Here is a 24,234-nt window from a genome sequence, read left to right on the forward strand (position 1 = left end):
CAAGTCATCTAAGATTTCTGCTTGCTGTTAATAATTTGAAAGTAATTTTGCTCAGTTATACAACAAAATCTCAGCTCTTAAGGTCCCTCTTATCTTTTTGTACCTACAGCATCAAATACAAAGGTAAGTTTGCCAAAGTGCATTGTTGCATAACCTCTGTTTTTTTCTTGTTACAGAATCAATTTTATTTTATTTTACTCTTTTTATATATCTTTATTAATAAAGACTAAGTTTTGGCAAAAGATTTTTCTTTATAGACTGTTAGAACACTGGAGAGGAGAAAATGGAGAGCTTTTACACCTCTCAGATGAAGTCATTCCTCCAATATGAATTTTTAGTTTTGTACCAAAACTAATCTGGTTAAATGTTGTCTTCTCAGATTTCCTTCTAAATCAGTTGGCTTTAGTGATCTTCTTATATATACAAGACTGTCTGCTGTCAGGCCACACACATAACCATAGACTAACTCAGGTTGGAAAGGACCTCTGAAGGACATTTGAAGCAGTCATCCCAACTCAAACATGGCCAAAGTAAAGTTAGACCTACTTGCTTAGTTGAGCCTTTCCAGCTGAGCTTTTCACCCTCATGGTGAGGATTTTTTGTCTTGTATGGAATTGGAATATTCCTTGCTACAATTTCCTCCAAGAATTCCCTTTCACTCACCCTCTGCATTTCACACCCCTGGTATGCTAGTGAAACAATAAGAGCAACAGTGATGATGGTTTAAAGAATTATCCCTTGTTTTTCCTAAAGTAGAAGAATGAGGGTGAAAAATGTTATTCTAATATCTCTTTAATTAAAATTGAATGCTTTAAACATATGCTCTGCCCAAACTTTAAATTTAACTTCATTCATCTTTCCATTTTGATTTTAATTAGCTCTCCCCTTTGGTGTTGGCCAATTGCTCATGGACATGATGTAGACATTTGTGGAAACAGGAGAAGTTTTTATTGCATCCTTGCACCTTTTATACCAGTCCTTTATGGTCCCAGCACAGAACTGACAAAGAATGGAAGACTTACAATCTCATGTTCACCTGCCAAAATGCATATATACATATTTGCAAGTGTGCTGTTCATGCTTTGCAATATTTGCCAGGCACAGATGAGTCTTTGAGCTAGTTGAATGCACATTTCCTAGCACCAGCTAGCTTCTGTATATCTTCAGAGACAATGTGCATTTTAGCTTATTTCTGGACTGTATCACCATCTTACTAGATCAAGGCAAACTGGCTAAACTGTTCTGGGAAACAGACTTGAGTCATGGTATGACTCTTAGGAAGCTTGGGAAGAAAACCAAACTGACCATATTCTTTAGCAGCTGATTTCAGCATGTTTGTATATAAACCTTAAAAAAATGACATTCATATGCATGCATGGATACTCCATAAATTCACTTAAATAAAGGGATAGAGGGGCATGAAATACTCTACAAGTCATGGAATGACTTAGAGATGACAGGGCCACTATGTAAGTTTAGTCAATATATGCTTGAAAGCTGCATGCGAAGCAATCAGATTTCTTTTGCTAATCATCTCAGTTTTGCCTGTAGCCTACAAGATTATTAGCAACAAAATATATCTGGGCCTTTTTTATCAACATTTTCACACGGTCTTTGTTATAGAGACTGTTAGAGATCAGAAAGTCCATCTGAATCTGTGTTGTCCATTGTGGCAGAAGATAACTCTAGGTAATTGCTTGCTCTTGGCAAGTGCTGCAGCAGATCATTTTGTCTCCTGCTGAAGTGTCTGTGATTTTTTTCAGGGAGAAAGGCTTTTTTGAAATTTTCCTTAGTAAGAAAGAGAATGAAGTAAAGTAAGAAGGAAGGTGAGAAACTTTTCTTCCTCGTCCTCATTTAGATAACAGTTTTTCTTCCTGGAAGTCTCTTTGACTCCATCCAATGTGACTGAGCTAGTGCTGATAAGGTGGATCAATAACTGGATGAAAGAGCAGAGATGTGCAATATCTCCACTCTGGGGAAAACAAAAATTAAATACTATTTATAACAAAGGGAATTTTCATGTATCCTTCGTTATCAGGATGTTCAGGCAGAACAGATAGAATGAGATTACTGTGTTGCTTTCTTCAGACCAGAGTTTACTGGTAGAAATTGTATGCTAAAATTGAAGGGAGACTTTGTTTATATTATATTTTGCTAATGTATTTATATTATATAAAATAACTAACAAGCCAAACACTTCCTATTTGTGCTCGATATCTTGTTAAAAACAGGCTTCTCTTGCTTCCTTCCTTTGGCTTGTGTGTGAATGACTTGAATGAAATCAGCGACAATCTGTATGAGTATGGGAAGGGGAAAAAAAAGATAAATCCATGACTTGGGTTCTGCCTGCGGTAGCATTGCAGTTCAAATGTGTGCTGCGTAAGATTAAACATGTCCAAAAAATGCACACCTGCTACCATGAAGTCTGTTTTGGACAGACTGAGGAAACAAGGCCCTTCATTTTTATATTTACTAGTAAAGCATCTTCTTATTGCTGATCTTTTTTAGCACCTGCAGTACTCCTTATACTAACAACAACCTGTCAGGTGGAGGGACTGTGAAGGGACTGTGCCCAGTGTCTCTGCAGACAGGTGTGTGTTCCTGGCCGTAGCTGGGATAGGTGGGATAAGGCAGCTGGGGAGTGGAAGCATTCGTCTAGCAAACGGTAGTCACCCAGTGAACTTTCACTTCATGAGGAAATAAATCTGTTAATACAAAAATGTTATTTTACTTAATATCTGACCAAAAGCAGACACAGACTACATTAATGATAAATTAGCAACTGTAAGAACACTTGGTGCTTTTCTTCTCTCTGCATAACAGGTAACAGTCAAAACCACAAGCCAGACAGATTTTTCATTTCTAAGGAACTTGAGTGAGGTTGTATCTGCCGCATCTCATGACTTCAGAAAGCTCTTCCTTCTGGGTTTAGACACATTATGTTTAGAAAAAGGAAAGCAAAAAATGCAATTTGAGATACAGTCACACAATTTAACTTGCATGTCCAGCAAAAGATGATGAGAAAGAGCAATTTGACTAATACTAAAATCTGAATTAAAAGATATAAATTTCCTTGGCAAGGAGTGTGACCTTCCTGTTTCTGTGCTCTTTCTGTGCCTGTTATTCTGTGATATAAACAGGAACCATAGTAACACATTCACCTGCTCTTATTTTATTACTGCCAGTTGTTTTAACTAAACAAGAAAATGACATAGTGCAAATTGTTATGGACAACAAATATAGCCCAGCTGTACAGTTAATTTTAATGAAGCAAGAATGAAAAAAAGAACACCTCACTGTTGGAGTGACATGAATTTTTTTTCCTAGAGGAAAGGTAGAGTGTACGTAGAGGGGGGCTCTCACCTGCCATCCTGATGGACCTGTTGGTTGTTTATGGAAAGTCAACTTCATTCCATATGTTCATGCCAACATTATTGACACAAGACTGCTGTGCTGAGGGAAGTAAATCCACACAAATTCCTAGTCGAGTAGGTCAAAGAAGATCACAGCAATTACTTTTAACTTTTGCCAGTTTCAGAAACATTCCTTATTTCAGAGACATTTCTTATGTAGGTATTTCCCAGCTGGTGGAAACTGAGCCCCAGACCTAATCAATGAAACCTCACCAGTCAATTCCACAATGAGCTATTTAAACAGCCCTTTGAAAGCAGAAGTGGCTTGTAGGTTATTTTTGTGAATCTCCATAATTCCTTCACCTTCTGTGACCTGACTCAGCTTTAACTATTTCATACATTGACTGAATCTGAGTTACTATACATGAACAATAAAGTGTTCCCTGGGCTGAGCTGTTTCAGACTTTCTGCAAAGTCAGTCTTATGGGGTTTCTTTCGTTCATGTGGGTCATTTTTCAAAGTAGTATTTAGAGCCAAAATGTCTAAAGTCTCTTTTTAAAGTGAAACCTTAGATTCTGCTGAACACCTCAGAAAACTGAATGTAATCCACTGTGGTTTCTGTGTGCTCCCTCTCTCTCTCTCTCTCTCTCTCTCTCTCACATTCCTCTCTCTATTACAGAACAAACTCCTGAAGACACCACCAGAATCAGCAGTAACCCTTGTACTGAAATGAACTTGTAAAAGCTGTTCATTGCTAACACAACTACACAAAGTAGTATTAGATTGTTCTCACATTCTTGGAACCTGTTACGTTAAGTACAAAAGCTATTTTCATATAGTTTTTGGTATAAAAGGTTTCTTTATCACTAAAATATGTATTTGTTATAAATGATTGAAATGGCTGTATGTGAACTCATTTGAAATTCCATCTTTTCTTTCAATTGATATACTTTAGGTATGTGCTTTTGTGTGTGCATGCACATGTACACACACAACATAGAGAAAGTTTATAAGGCTGATGCTTTTAAGACCGTGCAAAACAGCCCTGTAGACAAGGTGTGTATTGCAAAGCCAGAAGATCATGCTATTCATGTTTTCTTGACCTTGTGTTCATAGCATCTGAAATACCCGAAGTTTGGAACTGCCATGTGTGTTTTGGAGTGCCCCTCTTGAATTTAAATGATTCAATGCTGCAGAAAGATCATGAATTTAATCACTTAACTTCTGTAGTTCTGATTGAGCATTCCAGTGCTGTCTTCAAGCACATCTCAAATTTTGTCTTCATTTCTCCTTATTTCTTAAATATGCAAATACACTGAACACAAAAGGAGATGGTTTACAGAACTGTGAAATGTCAGATTTTGTCAAGTGACAGCTTTACTGACACATCCATGTGCATCCATGTCCAGAAAATATGTGTTTCTGCTCAGAAAGATGGAAGGAATTATGGCATTGTAGATGAGCAGTTCATGCAAACTTGTCTAATTTAGGTCACCTATTTTCTGGCAATTTGGTTTTATAAATATACAACATTGTTCAAATTCTGAGAAATGAAGAAATTTCTTCCTGCCTTTTCTTTATTTGAAATTAGTGTGTATGTTATACATTATATACTAGTTTCCACTGTGAAACCCAGGTGGCCTTTACAGTGCCTTTTATTAAAACAAAAACCATATACTGGTCAGAATAACTCAATAGTCCTGTTTGATGTTTTTTCTTCAGACTCAGTAGGAATAAGCATTGTGCATGCTAGCCTAGATTAGTTGGTTTTGAGCAACGTTGGTGGCAAAAACATTTGCCAAGTATTGTACAATGGTTGCTGTTTCCTCAAAAGTTGTCTTTGATGGCTCTCTGTGCAGCACAATACAGAGCTGTGCAGAGCTGAGTGACCTCTGAGCAGGTTTAGAACTGAAAAATAGTAACCAACAGTTCAACCAGGCTAAGAAGTCCTAAAGCTGGGCTGATTTTAAACAAACTAGGTCAGGTATCTCTGTGAAGAATTATTTTGTAACACGTAAAAAGCACTGTTGGTTATAGAAGACTTTGGGGCTTTTTTTTGTGTAAGATGATATCTGTACTGAAGAGATTAAGTCATCGAAACATAAGAGATACCCCACGAGGTCAAACCAATGGCCCCCCTAGCCCCGTTATTTTGTTTCAGAAAGGATATTATGAAAAGTGCACAGGCCCATCCATTTTCTTTGATCTGTTCCCTTTGTACTTCACCAGAGGCTGGAACCGTTGTATAAGCAATGTCAGAGGGTACATCACTGCCATGTCTAATTATGGGCCTATTGTCAAGTCTGTTTAGCAAAAGTATAAGTGTTGACCCTGCACAATTCTTTATTTCTGTCTGTGGGCAAAGACCAAGCTACTGGGAAAAAAAACAAAAACCAAAACCTACAAAAACCCCTCTCATCTCTGCAGAAAGTTTTGTATTCCTAAACAAGTCTTGGCTTTTTTTTTCTGGATTGGTGATTGTTTAGTCATGAGTGACTCAAAACCACCCACACTGAAAATAAATAGGCGCAAAAGGAAATGGTAGAGCTTCACAAGTCCCTGTGAAATTCAGGGACCGGTCCTTTACATACCACACCTATCTGCCCTTTCTACCTGAATGCACCAGTGTCAGCCCAGACTGCAGACCTCAGTGACTTTACCCTGACAGATTTACCCATGAATTCATTGTGCTACCTACCAAAGATGCAGAACTAAACCCACGATGTGTCCTGTTATTATCTTACAGACATTATCTTCTAGCATGAGGCTACAGCAGAGGTGCCTTGTGCAGACTAGATAATAATGATGCAGCTTTCCACTACCTGCACTTTAATTTTAAAACAGATTAATAGAGAAAATATTATTAATCAAGATTCAGGTGTTTTTCTGTAATAAAATACTTTATTCCTTTTCAAGTTATGCAAGCAAAGTGTGCATAGCAAAGAAAGAATATAATTTATTAGGTGATATTTGAAAAAGGACAAAATATTATTACATATTTACTACTACGTGTAAGAGGAAAAAACAATTTTCAGTGATTTTTAAATAGTACTATATGGGACATATTTGAAGACCCTTCTTATGTTTGAACTTTAAATATAAGACATTAAACTTCTTTAGTTAAGAAGCTTATTCTTCATCAGTGTTTTCTTAAATATTGACATTCAGGTTTGCACTTCATAACTGTGTAAAAAAACCCCCTAAGAGTTACAAGAAATTAGAATGGAAACCTACATCTTACAGTTTTCAATTCTCCAGACATGCTTAGAATTCATCTGGAAATAGCTTTTCAGAAGATCAAACAAAATATTGATCATGAATACATTCTTTTTCTTTATCACTTAAACCAAAGAGAAATACATATTTTTTTCTGTGCTGGTACACTAATCTTAATCAATGAAAACCAGAAAAACAAAGCAGCATATTAAATAATAAGTGATGGTTCCATAAAGGATTGCACTAATTGACATTTTCATTACTTCTGTGCAGACTACTCTATAATCTATAATATTTTACATCATAAATTTATCTGCAGTAACATTGGCAAACATTTTCCCTTAGCTTTCTCTCACTAAAGCAGATATATTGCTAGTTTAATTAATAACATTTTTCTGTATTCATAGCATAAAAGATTTTGCAGCACACCTTTTCAAACCTCACTGCAAAAGAAGAGAAAAAAGAAATCTGAGACTGACATGTGGAAATGAATATATACCATGAATTTCAGAAATGATGAGAACTCACAAACCTCAGTCTTCCTTTTGAAACTACTGATCTTTTCAGTTAGTGGAAGTCTCTGTAAGGGTATATGGAAGGAGTCTCTGCTCATCGAAGGGTATGTGGTGAAAGGAGCCATACACAAGAACATACAGAGACAAACCCGAGGGATATGTGAGAAGGGAGGTGGTGATGAGGACGAGCCTGCTCAGTCGCACTCACCGATAAGGGTATACGAGGTGTGGGAATGATTCTTTTTCAGGAAGATTATTGAGAAAGGACCTTGCCAATAAGGAAAGGGAGGGGAGACAACCACACAGAGATGCCTTACCTGACTGATTAATGTTAACAAAGACGATAATCAGAAATAAATCCAGTTGGTCACACTAATTGATGGGCTATCAAGAAACAGCAGATAAACTCGGACTTTGCAACCGATAAGGATGCAAACATGGGGGTCCAGGATGTTGGAGGAGGGTCTGTGGGGCCATGTCAGGTGATGAAGCAAGGTTTAGGGGAAAGGGATCAGGAAGGAACAAAGAGGGTGTAGGCAGAAAGGGGTGTGAAAGGTGCTGTTCTTGTGTAAAACACGGCCAGTCAGTACACTTGTCTGGCTGAGCCCTGCGTTTGGACTCTGTCCACACTCTGTCCTGTCATCTTGCTAAATCCTTTCTTGACTCTCTCTCTGTGTAAGCTGGACTGGTGTGACTATGTACTGGGCCAGCAGCTGGAGTCAGAACTGGGGTGTGGGTGTCGCTGGCCTATAGTCTCAACTGCTGGAGCAAGTGGTGTCTCAATGCCAGGTGCTGGAGTGGGTGGGGGTCTTGGCCACCAGCCACTGGGGTACGTCTTGAAAGCAGCTGCTGGGGGGGGGCTGGTGTGCATGAGGCGAGTGTGGGTAAGGGGGACTGGGATCAGGGCAGGGTTACTGAATGGAGAGACAGGCTGTACCAGTATTTAAGGGGGGGATCCGCAAATGTCCCTGTGCTTGTGAATGTAGAGAGTGTGTGCGTGTGTGTGCGCCATCACTAGTGACCTTCTGGCTCTGCCAGCAGAGAAGGAGGAGGAGGAGGGGACTGTGCTTGTGTTTTATGTGAGTCCTGTACATGGGTGCTGTTGAAGGCAGCACCTTGTCTGTAGCAGTCTGTGTGACCAGCCATGCCAGTGTCCTCTCTGTCTGTGTGTCTCTGAGACACATGCTAGCTTCACTGCTGGTCAAACCTGGAAATGGGAAAGCAGCAACCACATCACCTCAGTGTGGGCAGAGACCCTGTGTCCTCAGGCTGGGCTCCATCAGCTACTTCTAAATCCCTTTAGTGGTCTCCTTCAAAAAAGCGAGTCTTGGCTTTCTGTTCCTTTTATTGTATGCTTTTCCCAAACTACTGCAGATTTATGAATGTTTAGAAGACTGTATATATTCTCAGCCACTAACATAGATGAATCAGTATCATTTTTATCCATAGATAGTCACCTGATGTTTTTTTCTGTTCCAGAATGACAACTTGATTAGTTTGGAAAGATAATTATTAGTTTTCTGAATACCCGCAAGGAAAGAAAAAAGAAAATAAGATCTTGTTCTTATTACAGAGCTAAAATATTTGAAAAATCACCTAGAAACTTCCTTTAATGCTGACATACCTTTTTAACATGGTGTTGTGATCTCTCACAAAAGAAACCACGTGTGTGAGTCTTGGGCTGATAATATACACACTGATATAGAGTTTGATGTGCTCTAGCTTTACTTCTGGAAGTTAAAAGTGTCTTTAGTGTGTCACCCTTCCCATCTGTCACCCTGAAAAGGTTGCCCTGCAGACTGGGAAAACCTTTTGTTAAGAAATTGGTCCCCCTGTGAATGAACCATTCTGTCCTTTGGCTCAAGGTCACCTGGGGGTGCCAGACGGCACAGGTCCTTTCTGAGCCCCCTGGGGACAGAGTGACCTGGTTGTTCTCCACTGAAAGTGAGGGCACAAGTCTGCTCAGTCTGCTGGCAATAAGCTGAGGAGGTATGTGCTGAAGTGAATGTCCAAAAGAGCTCTGCTCAAAATGGATGGAGAGATCTGCTCTGCCACCAGTGTCCTGTGCAGGCAAGGGGGACTTTTTGTTTCTGAGAGTTTCTGTATTACTTCTATACTGAGGTGAGTTACCTTGTGAGAAAAGAAAGTAATTCCTCAGGAATGATTTTCTCAAGAAAATCAATTGAGTGCTTTTGGAAGCTGTAATGATTTAAGTGAATGTATGATTGAACATTTTCTTGTCCTTTTGTGTTTCCCTTAATGTTAAATCAATTGGTGTTATTAGTGTTCTCTGTACCATGTTAACATTAAGGCTACCTCAAGGTTTCAACTTTGTTCCTCAGTAGTTATGAATAGCAGAGTTATTGCTACTTTTAGAGTATATTATGGCAGTATATCAGTATTTTTGTTCATGTATGTATTAACAAATGCATACAGGTACTACTAGCATTGATGGAAGATTTTACAACGCTGTTTGGAAGACTATGCAGCAGAAATAGGGTCTGAGGAACACATTGCAAGTTTTTTTAAAAAGAGGTGAATATATGGCTATATTTCACACCCATCATCCCAAAGTAATGCCCATTAAAGCCAATGGTAGCCTTTCGTTGATTCCAAAGACAAGTAGTTTTAGAAAAAGTTTTAAATGCCATGATGTTCTTATCCAGGTACAAAACCAGTACTGGGAACAAACTTTGATGATTGGCTTTAAATTGGAGAAATACCAGGGACTTATGTAACTAAATCACCACAGAAGAAGTAATATGATATCCCTTTCATCTACTGCTTATTTTCTCATACAGAAGAGCTTCAGAGCAGATTAAATAATACAGCATGCAGATGACCAATACTGTGGAGAATGAATGCAAATGTTGAAATTAATTACACAATAGTGAAGTGGAGGCTCACAGGATGAGATTTATTTATGGAGATTTCCGCAAATTAACTCTATCAGATTGTCATTTGGTTGCTGGTTTATTATCTTTTGTTCCTATTGTGCAGTGAAACTAGTATTGGGTGAGCTATGCTAATTTACAGAGCTCATGCACTTGGCCTTGTAATACTGTCCCTACAGGAGGAATAGTTACTTCCCAGTCATTACAGAGTGCAAGAGTAGCCAAAGGTGCAATGGTTTGTCATCCTGAAGCAAACTCAGAGCAAATTAGTTTCCATGTTTGCAGCTCAGCCAACTGCTATTATTGACTATTGAAAAATTAATGTAGTATTATGCAAAATCCCTTACAATGGAATCACATGACAGTACAGTTATGGCCTACTGAAATGCCTACTAAAAAGTTTTATACACAGTGTGTCATGGATTTTTTAGACTAATGCCTGAGTAATCTTTGTGTTTATGTTTATAAGACAGTAAATTTGTTCTAGACTGTCAGAGGAAATGCCTACCTCTGTGGTGGGTTTTACCACACTTACTCACTGTTGATTACCTTATCCAAACAATCCCACACAGGTACTTACTGTAAAAGTCCCTAAAGCCCTGGCAGGCCATTTCTTTAGGGCACAACTTATTATTTCTAACAAAAACAACAGAGTAACACAAAACAAAGATATTTCTTAGGCCAAAACACCAACTCTAGAGGCTTAGAGTCCTTCTTGACACATCTGCCCTCTTCTTACAAGTTTATAATCTCTAGCAGTTTCTTCACCTGGGCTTCCCCAGCGATTTGTTAGTGCAACCTGGGGCTCCTTTTGGGTCAGGTATACATACACCAGGTCAGTCTACCAGGTAGGTGTTTCACATATTTTCTATGGTTACATTGCGGTCATTGGGATTTTGTGGAGTACGATACTGTTCAACATTAGAGGCAAGTTTTCGACAAGTTATGAAATGACAACCTTTTTTTTTTTTTTTTTTTTTTAAAGGCACTATGCAATGTACGTGTGGTGAATCTGGTCTTTGAGTCTAGAAGTATAAAGCTTTTTTTCTGGCAATAACCTGCAATTTCCCATCTTGCTAAAAAGAAATGGTAGCAAAGGTTCTGCCTAGTTTTGGTGGTAGCTAATATACGTTCAGTCCCTAAAGGATTACCTCTATTCTAACAGTGGTACGTTCTCCAAATGCTATATGTAAGCACCTGTGCATGTTGTATATTCCAGCAAAACAGTGAATATGGTATGTTAGAGAATAGGTTTAAATTGCCTCATTTTAACTAAAGATGCCCTGTTCTGTGGATGAATGTATCACTTGTGTCCTAGTGCTCATGTTCATGATCAAATAAGTATGGGAAGAGAGAAAGGAAACATGGTTCCCCTCTCCTGGAAGAGAGAAGCAGTGATTTAGTTTTGTATCAAATCAAAATACTTAACATGGCCTGAAACAAAATGAAGGGTATTGTTTGGTTGTATCTTGTTTTCGGATAAGTTAATCCTTTCTGAATAAAATTAAAAGAAGAAATACTAATATTTTGATGGAAACTCCATTTGAAAACAGAAATAAAAAACCCTTTAAATTTGAAAATTTTTCAAATTGATTACCTTCACAAGTTAAACTATAATATTTTGATTAGAAAATATATGGAGAAGGATAACTTAATTTTAATTCCCTTTTTTTTGCTTCTCTGTCTCTTCTGTTATCACTGCTTATATTCTGCCATCTCACCGATAAAACTCTCTAAAGTCTAACATAAATTTAGTATTTGCAGAAAAATGCTAACCAGTCACCTATAATCTGTTGACAAGAACATTAGCAAAATGTTATCCAAAATCCAAGAGCAAAATGGGGTTTTCCAAAACTGTATTTTGCATTTTAATGGTTATTTAAAGAAAAATCACATTGTTGATCTCGAAATACAGAAAATACAGTGGAATTTACAGTGTGTTGCTACAGACTCTCACTTTCAAACATACAGGCAGACTATTACATACATACATACATAACATAAACTAGTGCTGCTCTGTCATTTTGATAGATCTCTGACACTTATATAGTGTAGAAATGAGCCTTTAATTTTTCATAGCTGTTCACATGTTCTATGTTTTCTCCCATGGAAAGAAAAACAGATTTATTCCATCCACTGTCATTGTGAAAAGACTCAGAAACTCCAGGTCCCACACATAATGCATCCAGATAGTCTTCATTTTAGTTTGTGATAAGTTATTCAACAACAAGGATCTGAGCAATATACATGACTCAGATCTTTACGTATGAAGCAAATTCATTGTGGTTGCGAAAGGTTAAGTGTGCTGCCCTACATAACCATCCCTGAAAACCTGAATTTCTAGTTTCCCTTGGAGGAAGCTAGTTTCTGATTACAGTAAATAAGTAATCAGAACTGAGCTGTGTCACTATACAAGTACATTTTAACTGATATTTTACTTCATGTATTGCCCAAGTCAGGTACTTGCAGTGTGTTAAGATTTTAACTGATTTACTTATGTAGATACAGAAGGCTGTTGTTACCTAAACGTTTTTTTAAAGACTTTGCCTGACTGACTTGTTGCTGATGGTACTTTGGTGGGTAGAGTTTAAACCAGTACCTTTAGCAGTGACCTCTAGACAATAAATATATGATGAAAATGAATGTTAAAGTATTCTCTTGGCAAGTACAGACATGAGTGGTGTGATGAACTACAAAAGGGAGGAGGAAAAGATCTGCAGAGAGCAATCCTTACAGAGAGAGTTAGTCTGTGAAATTATTTCCCCAAGTAAGACAGAAATCGCTGCCAAAGACACATGCCCTGTGGGAGCAGGATAAGCTGGAAACCAGCATTTGCTGAGCAGGTGCAGCAGCTCAGGCAGCAGCAGGTTATAGCCCTTGGGCAATAAATGCAGTCCTCAGTTTTGTCTTGTCTTTATTTTCTCTTCATTGTTGCCTGTTAGCTCTGACTTTCTCCCTTCTCTCTCCATCTACTTGGTAATATTCTACTGTCTCTCTGCTTTGAATTTTTACTGTCTTGTTTTGTTCTTCCCTCCTGCAGTGTCCTATGCATTCCTTTATCATTAGCTTTAAATTCCTTCTGCTTAAATTTTGTCCTTGTCCCATGCATCCTTCAGTATCTGATAATAAATGACAATGACAGACACAGAGCATTATAACCAATCCCAGTCAAGCCTGTAGAAGGAAGTAATGAAGTTCCCAAAGGGCCTGAAACTAAACCTTAGGTTTTCCAGCCTCTGCACAGTGAAAGTTTGCAAGCCCTTGAGTAATCCTGGACCTTTCACTCCGTAGATTCTTGTGCCAGATCTGGGAAGGCTTGTGTTTTTGAAAATGCTCATGAAAGGAATCTTTTGCAAGTTTTCATCTTCACAGTTTAGCCTGACTACAGATTTTTCTTTTTTTTTTTCCCAATGCCATCATCAGGTTCACTGTAGACTATAAACGGAAAATTGAAGCAGCCAGTGCTCATCTCCCACGCTCTCCTTCTTGCATGCCATTCATAATTTGGTATATTTGGAAGGCTTTCATCTTTGCAGTGATATTTCCTAATTTCTTGAAACGTCAGCTCTTGGAGAAATTATATTTTTATTATATATTTTCATTAGTCTTATAATTAAGGCAGCCTAATATTTTCTATCAGAAGAGCTTTGTTTAGTTGCTTATAATTTTTCCAGGCTTTACCTGATTGGATGTGAATTTTCCAGGGCTGATACCAGGCACAGGCTGCCTTTTTCTCTCCCTGAAAGCAAAAAAAGTATCTCAGAACAATTTGAGAAATCCTTTGGGCATGTACTTTGGAGGAAGGGCTTGCTATTTGGTAGGAGAGATTGCTATATTAAAAGTGTGTGCTTTTTAGCTATCTAAGAAAACTTTGCTTCAAACTAACAGAACCTTTGAAAATAAAATTGTACTTTATATGTGGTAACTTCATTAGAATAATATATTCATTAGAATTTGACAGCTCCATTCTATATTTTCTTTTATTTTGGGAAACCCAGCCAGTGTTTGGAGCCTTCCTCTCAGCACAGAGAGGACATGCTTGTGGCATCCTTGCTAAACTGTCCCTGCTTCTGCACTACTGTTTACCCACACCAGACTGCAAACCTGGCATGCATTAAAAGCTGGCTCAGCAGCCCTCTGTCCTGCACGGATGATGGCAGTGAAGAGTGGCACACGCAAGCCTGTTCAGGCTTCCATGTGCTGAGTAAGGACAGTGATCACAGGATGGTCATATGATGTAAGTAATTGAATAAGACCCTGGAGGATCACTCTGTTTCTGTGTCTCTTTAACTTTCAATGCATCTTTCCTTGTCTTCTGTGACACAGAAGTTAGCAGCTATTGCTCTCCAAATAAACTACAACATACTGCACAGTGCTAAATTCCCTGAAAGGTAGGCCCTAGGCATTTCAAATTGGTCATCCAAAATTAGTAGAAAATGCTTATAATAACATCTTGTTGCTTTAGTCCGCTTTCTGTGATGTTTCTCCACTGTAAAAAATATTTTACAAGCTGAAGTGCCACAAAAAGAAATTAATGAATGTTCGTAAAGCATTCAGATATTAGAGTCATGAACACTATAATAGAGGCTGCTAGGAAATTAGCCATTCATGTAATTTTATAACTTGTATTGAGAGCAGAGACTAAACAATGTACAGTAAATAAACTCTATCTACGCAATGACAAAACAAAATAAAGGCTATTTAGTGAGCAGCATTCATATTAACACTGTAGGAAGCACTGGATGTGGCCATGTAATTAAAGATGGTATCATACTGGATTTTCCTGAAAATGGCTGAATTGATGCCATGAAAGCAATATTAATATTGCCATCTCTTACCTTTGGTGTTTCTGACTTTGCAGTTACAGCTTTCTATGACTGTAGATTTTGAGGCATTTAAAATTAAATCTTTATATAGTGGTGAAGCTTTTCTTTATTTGTTTTAGTATTGCATAAGCTTTCTGAATTCCAGAAGAAACTGTGATATATTTGGTTTCAATATATATAGTATCTATTTTTCATTGTCCTCACCCAAGGCTTTTACTCTAATTGCAGTAATTCTTTGCTCTTCTCAGTCTAAGAAATCTTTTCTTATCCTCATAGCCTCGTACTACAGACACAGTTAATACACTCCAGTCAATCTTCTGGAGGGCCAGCTAATCTGTTTGTCATCATTTCTTCTGTAATGGAGACTTCTGGTTGGGAACCACAGGAATCTCAACAAACCCTCCCAGCTGATGAGATTTTGCGGTCTCATGAGATTTACCCTAACATGAGAGGGTAGATCCCAGTTGCAAGCACTTACGAAAAATGAGAAGTGAGATGCCCTCATGCCACAAAGTGTTGATCCAGAATAGGATCATGCTGTCCATTTTAATGTCTTCAGTTATTTTTGAAAATAAATTTCACGTGACTGATTTCCTGCTATGTCTTCTGTTATGTCTCCATGCTCTTTGAATGACCTTGCCATGTAGTCCTTCTCGTCAATTTTTCCTCCATCTCCTCCCTCCTCATTCCTTTTGTAATGATCATGGATTCTATATGTGGTTGTACCTTAGTGCTGACTCAGGCCTCAGAATTTTCCCTTTCAGTTGGACATTCACAGAATTCAGAGTATGTCTCAGACCTCTGCCTTTAGCCTTATCTTACCTCCAGTGTCCTGCCACTTGAATGAGAATCTGAAATAATCCCTCCTTATCCCAGCTACACCTAGTTATTAAAGCAAATTCAGTGACTTCAGATATGATGTGGAGCTCATTCTGGCTGATGGCTCCTCTACATATTAAATCTAAATAAAGGTAGAGGATAAAGGTGGGAAGCTGTGCTCTGGTGAGCCCTAATGGAAATGTATGACATAGTCAGAACTTCCACATCATTTTCTCTGCTGGTCTTCAGTGTGGATAACAAAAGAACAGTGGGAGATCTGCTGAAATTTCCAAGTAAGACAAAGATCATAGCTGTTAATTCAGAGTTGGTTGTTGGCTCGGTGATAAAGATCTTACCCACATCCCAAAGGAAAATGCACACAGAGTCCTTAATCATGAGTTTAGAGTTTCTGTTGGAGTATGGCTGCAAAGGGGCTGCCCAAGGAAAGGGTATGTTTCTCCAGTAACAAATTTTTCACCTGGACTATGGCTGGGGATCTTTGTCTGTGGTTCCTCCAATGCAAAAGCGAGAGGCTGGGTTCAGAGAAAGAAAAAGAGCTCCTGCTGGAGGGGGGTGGCACAGTGGCCATGCAAGGAAGGTTGGGGCTAGAGAAAGGTTCCTTAGGACTTTTGTTTCTGGCCTGTGCCAAGGGTTCACATGCTGTGTTGCTTGTTCATTTGGCATGACTGAAGATCTTTGGCAGAGGTCAGCCCATGCCTAGGATAAGGATGAGGAGAGAGATGGATACTAGAGTTCCACTGTGACTACGGCTGCTGAGGGACTGCCTGAGGAAGATCAAAGCTGCAGAAGGCAGGTTTTTGGCTAAGGCTCAAACCAGGTGTTAGGTCTTGGGTTAGTTTTAGGGTTAGGAGGATGACAAACCCTAGAGCTCCAGGTTGAATAAAGCTGCACAGTTCTGCCCAAGAAAAGACTTGTTTCCCAAGAAGTATTTTGTCTGGCCCATGGCTGGGGGGCTTTGGCTAAGGCTCAGCACATACCTTGCATTAGTCAGGAGTTAGCGTGTTAGAGATTTAGGAAAGACCAAGCATAGAGCTCCAGTGTACCAGTGTAAGGGGGCGGGGGGGGGGGGGGGGGGCGGGGCAGGGAGCTGTAAAAGGCTGTCCAAGGAATGGTAGGCTGCCAAAGAGATCTTTCCCCTGAGAGCTTTTTCATCTGGACCGTGGCTTGGAATCCTTTTGTTTGGGTTTAACTTTGAGTGTTGGATAGAGTTAATTTCAGGAGAGAAAAAGGGCCTGTAGTTCCCAGGTTAGTTGAGATCTGTTAAATCTTCAGTCTCTACCTCAAATGAGTGCACTGCACTGACACAATCAGAAGGGGATATTGCATTAATGGGAGGGAACAGAGGGAAGAAAACTCATTTTGCATGCTCTTTTTTTGGATGGGGATATTTGTGGTTTTTGTTTTTACATCGAGGTTTTGTCTTCTAAGCATGTTGCCAGGCACTGGAAACTTTACCAGTGGTATAGCATTGCAGAACTTTGCCTCTCTATCTTTCCTTGCTTTAGTGATTCTGTCAGTGGCTATGCAGCATGTGACAACCCTTGGCCCATGTTACTCTTCCTGTCTTGTATTTTCCAGGTTAAAAGTTCCTGCCATATCTTCCTGCTATAAGAAAAAATGTGCAGAAGTAGAAGTAACTATTTATTTTAATGGATTTTTGTGTGGTAAAGCACAGGCACAAAGCAGAGCCAGGTAAATGGGGCTTGACATTTAGACAGAGATCAGCAGTGCATTGCACCTTGGAGGACAGAGGGCTTCTGGGAAAAGGTGGTGATGGAGCCAGGTAACACGATCAACTTCTGCTGAACTGATGACTCCATTTTAATTCAAGCTGGACTGAATGGGGAGGCAGGAGTGACATGATCTCTGTTTCTTAAAACATTTGCCCTTCATATATAACCACCAGCATTCAACTTGATAAGATCTACCCTTTGATGGAAGAAAAGGTTCATAGAATAGGAGTATGGGTCTCAGCAGTGATACTATAACAGTCAGGGAACATCCCATGACAAAGCCTCCTGTGATCCATGATGATGATCCTGTGATCAAAAATCTGCCAATGGAATTGATGGTCAATAGAGATGGGATTACTATGATCTGAATAACCACAACAAACCTCACTGGTATTCTAGTATTGGGCATCATCTGCACCAGGTAAGGATTGTGTTTGTTATGGACCTACATGAAGGTCATATTTTCTGTCCCCAAAGTCCTCATATATATGGTGGCCAGAAGTGACCTGGAAGTAGCCTGGAATTTTTAACGAAGGGATTCCTGAGAGCTATGAATGATGGTGGAAACAAGGGATTTTGAGGAAGGTGCTAGAAACAATCCCCAAAATGCAGATCTGTCATCCTACACTGAAAAGGGAGTTGGGGTGTTGGGTTCATTCTGGTCAAGGAAGCATGTTCCTGGGTCTCACTGACAGAAGAACATTATTGCTGTGCTAACTAGTCAACTCCTTCTAGAAATGGAAACTTATGCCCAAGTCTGAATGCGCTCATTTGTGCCATACCTGGTAATCTACTGATCCTGCATTGACAACTGTAACCCAAAGTGATCTGTCTGTGAGCTGAAGGTCAGAGTGAAACTGTGTATGAATTGCTAATTCAACCTTCTCCTGAACCAATATAGCACGCTGAAGTCAGAGAAAGTGCTGGTTAAGTAACCTGTGCAATGGATAGTGCTTGATGGTTTAGTTCTGTTTTTCCAAGTATTCTGTTTCAAAACCTTAATCTATCTTTGAGCTATAAGACACAAATAGATTTACTAAGGATTGGGTGTTGTTTTGGTCTGACCTTCCTATGCTGCAGAACCATATCTCATGGTGAGCAATTACTTTGATTCATTATTACTCTTTAGAATACTTTTTCCTCTAAGATAGATACACACTTTTGGATGAAGTAAAATATTAAGCCTTTTGAAGCATAAGTTCAATCGCTAGAAATTGAAATAAGCCTTTCATGCATTATAAAAGGATTTTAAGCTTCCATTTGTAATGAAAATAGTACTTTAAAGTCAGATGTGCTTTTTCTAAAAAAAGTGAATAACAAATTAAATTATTTGCTTTGAGGTTAAGGGGTTATTTTTCACAATCAGTATTGCTTTTGGTACTGTATGATTATTATTGCAAACCTGATGACTTTGAACTAAGAATCCCATATTCAAGTGCTATTAAAAGTAATTTTCATTATATTTTTCTGAAACATTTTAATCGGATCATATAAAGTGAGACAAATAAAGCAATATACAATACGTGTCCACTTTTCACTCTCCATAATAATTGCTTCACTTACACTTACCTTCTCAAATACTGTTGCTCTAATTATCTTCTTTTGCAAGTCAGGATCTTTTTAACTGGTAATTTTATCTGGAGTCAGAACCTACATATTACACATCCTCCATATAACCTTTAATGCTAAATTCATATTGATTTAAATGAAGTTTTTCCAACCTAATAAAAATAAATATATGATTTGAAATATTTTGAAGTCAAAGGAACAGATACATATGCCTAAATACAATATGCATTTATGTATTTTTTCCAAAACTGTAGTCTATATTGTAGACATGATTTTACATACACATGTGTAATACTATTTTAAATTTTATTTCCCAAATAAACCAACAGTTTCCTCTTGTTGCATACATTATATTACGGCTCATGTTTTCAGTTGTAGCAATTTGTATTACTAGCAGTGTATGTACAAATACTGGGTCATGTAAAGACTATATTTTTGACTATCCTTAACATAAAATTCAACCTTGCTAACAATGCGTTGGAAGCTCTTTTGGCTCTGGTACAAAATTAAACCCTTTTGAGAGACTTCATACCCTCTTAAGCCATGAAGAAAGGAGACACAAAATTAAACACCTCTTATACACTGATGAGAATCAGTCACTTTGGACATTACTAAGTGATATCTCATACCTCAAGGAGAAAAATACCAGTTGAAATTTTTTTCAGATCATATAGTTCATTAGTTTCCAGATATTATTCCCAGAGCAGGTGTATTTAGACATTTCAGAAAGATTCTAATTCATTTTTTAAGGCAGACAAATTTTGTTTGGGACTTGAATAGAGTTGAACTTATACTCTATCCTCATTCTTTTGACAAGAACCTCAGTCAAGGATTTGAACATTTATCGATTACTTAGTTTTCTACAATCTAATTAATGAATTAATTTAATTAATTAGTTGAATTAATGAACACATTTAACTAATTAAAATGATTACTAACACATTCTGGCTTTCTAATGAGATTCCTTTCCTTGCCAAATATGTATCAAGGCCTATTTTATCCAAATCATCTTCAAGTCAGAGGACAGGAATGCAGTCCAGAATATCTGGATTTAATTTTCTTTTGCTAACAAACCATATTCAGTGTGGGTTATCACCATCTGTATTTGCCTCTTTTTATTTCCTCTTTATTCATACAAAACCATTTTTCATTCCTCATGCTTGCTCAGCCAAGGTGTCACCCAATGTTCTCATTTATTTTCTCCATTCCTCTTGATGATTACAAGCCTTCCAGATAGTAAAGTAGTTTGTTGATGACTCCTTCTGTACTTTTCACTAGTAACTGGCAAATCAAGTAGTTAACTGAATAGGCAACTTACGTGTGGTGCGTTACACTGATTTATCTTAAAAGTTTGCATAATAGGTTTAGCTATGATTAGTTTAAAAGTTCTCCCATAAGTATATGGCATATTTCTCATAAGTGTCTATCACCATTTGCTTCAAATAAGGGGTGGAGCTAATCTTGGAAAGAGCTTTGTATGTTTGTTGGACGGAAGCTGAATGCTGCCCCAGTTGAAAATGCTGACTCATCTCAGTCTTATTTCCATTTAATTTACACTAAGCACAAAGCAGCAAAAGAGCTAAATAGTACTGTCAGAGGAGCAAACTAAAACTATTGCATGAACAAGTCCTTGTAAATTACAGAGTTTAGTGAGAGAGTGAAAATATGTTTTAAAAGGCATAGATAGGAGTAGGTTTTCACAGAACAAGGATGTTGAGAGGTTTGCAGTGACTTGAGGGACATAGTGGTTTTGTTTGTCTGACAGCAGCACAGCTGAAAAATTGCCAGTAACTCGTGAGCTATTGATGTGGCAGTGGAATGCGGAAGGCTGCAGGGTGGTTTACATCTTACTGAGAGCCCTTCTGCAGTTTTGGGGATCTTTTGACTTTTAAAATGTCAGGATGTTAGCACGTACCTGCACCTCCACGTAGTTCAAGTGGCATCAATGGACTTGGCATCAGTTTCTGCCACAGTAGCCTTGGCAAAATTTCTTGGTGAATTTTTCCTGGGACAGGACCAGTCTGTCACTTCTGAATTCTTGTTCCCTTGAAATCAGTAGGACTTTCCATCAGCAGTAAAATCCAGATTTCACTCAACTGTGTAAGCAATATTTTCTAGCAATAAATTTGTTGTGTAATTCTTGTTGGCTTTTTTTCCTTATGCTATTGGAATTTAATTAACATAGCACAGATTATCTTTTAGTAAATATGCAGCATGTTTATAAAAGCTAAATTGTCTTCTTGGTATGTTTCACTGACTGGTAAAATTAATGGTTTTTATTTGTTCAGATGGTTTTTTGGCCCAATCAAACGAGCAGATGCCGAGAGACAACTGTCATACCCTGGAAACCAGGCAGGAGCCTTCCTAATCCGAGAAAGTGAAAGTCTAAAAGGCGAATACTCACTTTCAGGTATATTCTAGTATTTAATCTTAAGCAATGTTTTAAAAATTTCTCAGGTGACCTGGACTTTTTCATTTTTGAGAACGATAAACTGTGGGCATGAAAATGAAATTAAGTTCATAATAATATTTCTTTCCCAGGAGATGTATAAAGAAAACTTGGCAAGGTTTGAGCTTTTACTAACATTTATTTTATAGGCACTTTTTATTAATATGTGCAGAAATTAACTTTCTTATGCTTAGTACTTCCAGTGTGCCAGCCGCCTTAAAATAAAAACTATTTTCATGATTAAAATGCCAAAAAATACATTACAGTTGTACACTACTCTTCTGATTAGTACACAGAATAAAAATTAAATCATGTTGGCAGATACCTGCAGTTTAACAAAATGAGATTTCTGCTAGAGCAGACCCTTAGGTTTATATTTATTTGTTTTCAGAGGCAAAACGATAGGAAGATCTTCAAAACTGTACTTTAGAATCAGTCATATTTCATTGAAAAATTAGTTGTAAACATCAGTAAAAAGATTTATGATGATGGTGGGTTTTGAAATTTACTTAAAGTCCTTTATTTGAATCTGAAAGACTATCACGTAAGGATCATTATTTGATAATAATTTACTTACTCACATATATGTACATGTCATCTTTTCATGCCATAGATATTTGCCATGTTAGATAGTAAATGTGACTGTTCATTGGTTGTTTACCATGAACATTTTCTATCAAACTTGTTACAAAGTGTGAGATGAGAATAATGTTGTCCCAGAGACAACAGGGCTATACTCCCAAACTTCCTAATGTGCTCTACCTGTATAACTCCGTATGTCAGTAAAGACGCTTGATGTTTGTGAATAAACCATAAGTTGTCACGTGCAGCATTATGTCAGTGAAATGAGAGGCACTTTGTGCATAACCAGATTCTTTGATACTCTTCTGCCTGAATGTTTATGTGTCAGTCACCTTCTAAGCATTACACAGAAACACATTAAACAGCTTAATGAACCTCTGACACATTCTTGGTTTCTCTTTCCAAATCATGAGGAAAGAATATATACTTGAAATGTCTTGTGGTAATGGGAGGGTTCCTTTTTATTGCCAAGACAAAGAAATATATGTTGCCTGTGGAGTGAAATACAGGGAAGTTTATGAAATAAATGATATTTACAGTTCTGGGAGAGCTCATTCCATAGTCTTCAGTTTGCCCTTAAGGAAGTTTGCTCTTGCCAAGAAGCACTGATAAGAAAACTAACTGCAAGGAATCAGACTGCTTCTGGACTGTGACAGAAATGACCCCCGTGTGTGTACCCTTTTATTCAAAGACTGTATTATAGCCGCAGACCTTTCAAAATGCTTTCCCTCTATATGCCAACTTAGCCCTGTCTTACATGGTTTCAGCTTCCTTTAAGTGTTCTTCATCAGTGAACTGATTTAATCCAAAGACTGGGCTAGACCCATAACAGTGTGGTGTAATGCAGGGAAGGATAGTTAGGCCTGTATTATCTGCTTAATACTGGCATTTGAATACACGACACCTTACTAAAAATCAATGGAAAAGATTGTGCTTGTGCACCTAGGGGTGGAAATGCAATTTCTTTTTATTATTCTCCAAGTGTAGCCTTCTAGGAAAGATTAAAAATCTTAATTCCTTACCCTGCATCCTGACTATTTCTCTAACAGGAAGGCAGCAGTACTGTATTTAAACTATGAAGTACTGCAGAGAAAAATCGAAGAGAATGAAAATAAATATTAGACCAGCATTGGTGGTAGGATGAGGTCATCCTTTGATGCTGCTGTTTAATTTTTTCCTTACAAATCATGGATAGAAACTATATTCTATCTGATTTAGTATATTTGATTTAATTATAAAAGCTTGTGGTAGACATTTTTCAGGTTTCTGTATAAGCTTATTTGGGAACAGGAGGTTTGATGATGGTTGATAACAGCAAGATATGAAACCATCAGTGTGGATTTCTTCCATGCTGGTTTGTTTAATGAAGCAAGGGAACAGTGGTGCTGAAGAACGTAATACACAAGGCAGAGGCAAGGCTTCAGCTACAGGAGCCAGCCCTCCTTCATGCACAAACATGGGTTGTCCTCTTAGCATATATGCATGTATATGTGTCATCTCAGATTCATTAAACATTTGTGCTCTTTTAGGCAAAGAAAGAGAGTAAACTCTGAAGCACTCTGTAGACAGTGAGTATTAATGACATGATTTACCAGTGCTGTTAGATCTTTTAGCAGCTTCCCAGACTTGAATGTAATTTAGCCTCGACATGCTACTTCATCCTGAAGAGCTAAATATTATTTGCTGCTTACTGAATTGGCTTGACTGGATCACGTCTATTTGTGTTATGCAAGCTCTTTTGCTTCCAACCTAATAGTAGTCATAATGGTCTAGACGTTGTATGTCCATAATCTCATTACTTATGTCTACTTTTGGGAGAGCTAGTGCATTCTAAAGCAAATGATGAAGTGGGTTGTACTGTAGGGAGTATTAATTAGAAGGAAGGTTGTTTAGTCCACCAGATGCTATGGAGAAGTTTTTCTGACTCTCTCCTCTTTGTTCCATCAGAAGACGCTCAAAGCTGAGGCAGAAGAGCAGTATTTTCTTGAGGAATAGTGGTTCAGAACTATTTATTTTAAAAGGTCTTGGATGGCTTCTATCTCCATGGTAGCTGATACACTGACAGGGGAGAAGTCACAACCTGATATTTTGGAATATGTCCCTAATTTCTGTTTCAATTTTTTCCAGTGCAGAAAGAATAGACCCCCCCCCAACTCCCATCCTCTGTAGAAGTGGTTGGGTTTGCTCTACCTTCTATCGCTGTTTTGGTTTCATTCCAGAGTAGATGATAATGGCTGGAAGAGTGACAACCTGGCTT

At 38.1% G+C, this 24,234-nt stretch overlaps 1 protein-coding gene across 1 annotated transcript in view; it reads left to right on the plus strand.

Moving 5' to 3' along the window:
- The window catches only part of FRK (fyn related Src family tyrosine kinase), a 55,225-nt gene that overhangs the window by 2,322 nt on the left and 28,669 nt on the right, over positions 1-24,234 (plus strand). Inside the window, exon 2 of the mRNA XM_074819290.1 lies at positions 21,235-21,356. Coding sequence (XP_074675391.1) covers positions 21,235-21,356 — 122 coding nt within the window. The remainder of the gene's footprint in view (positions 1-21,234; positions 21,357-24,234) is intronic.

Source organism: Strix aluco, chromosome 3 (assembly GCF_031877795.1).
Source record: "Strix aluco isolate bStrAlu1 chromosome 3, bStrAlu1.hap1, whole genome shotgun sequence".
In the NCBI taxonomy this organism is placed as follows: Eukaryota; Metazoa; Chordata; class Aves; order Strigiformes; family Strigidae; genus Strix; species Strix aluco.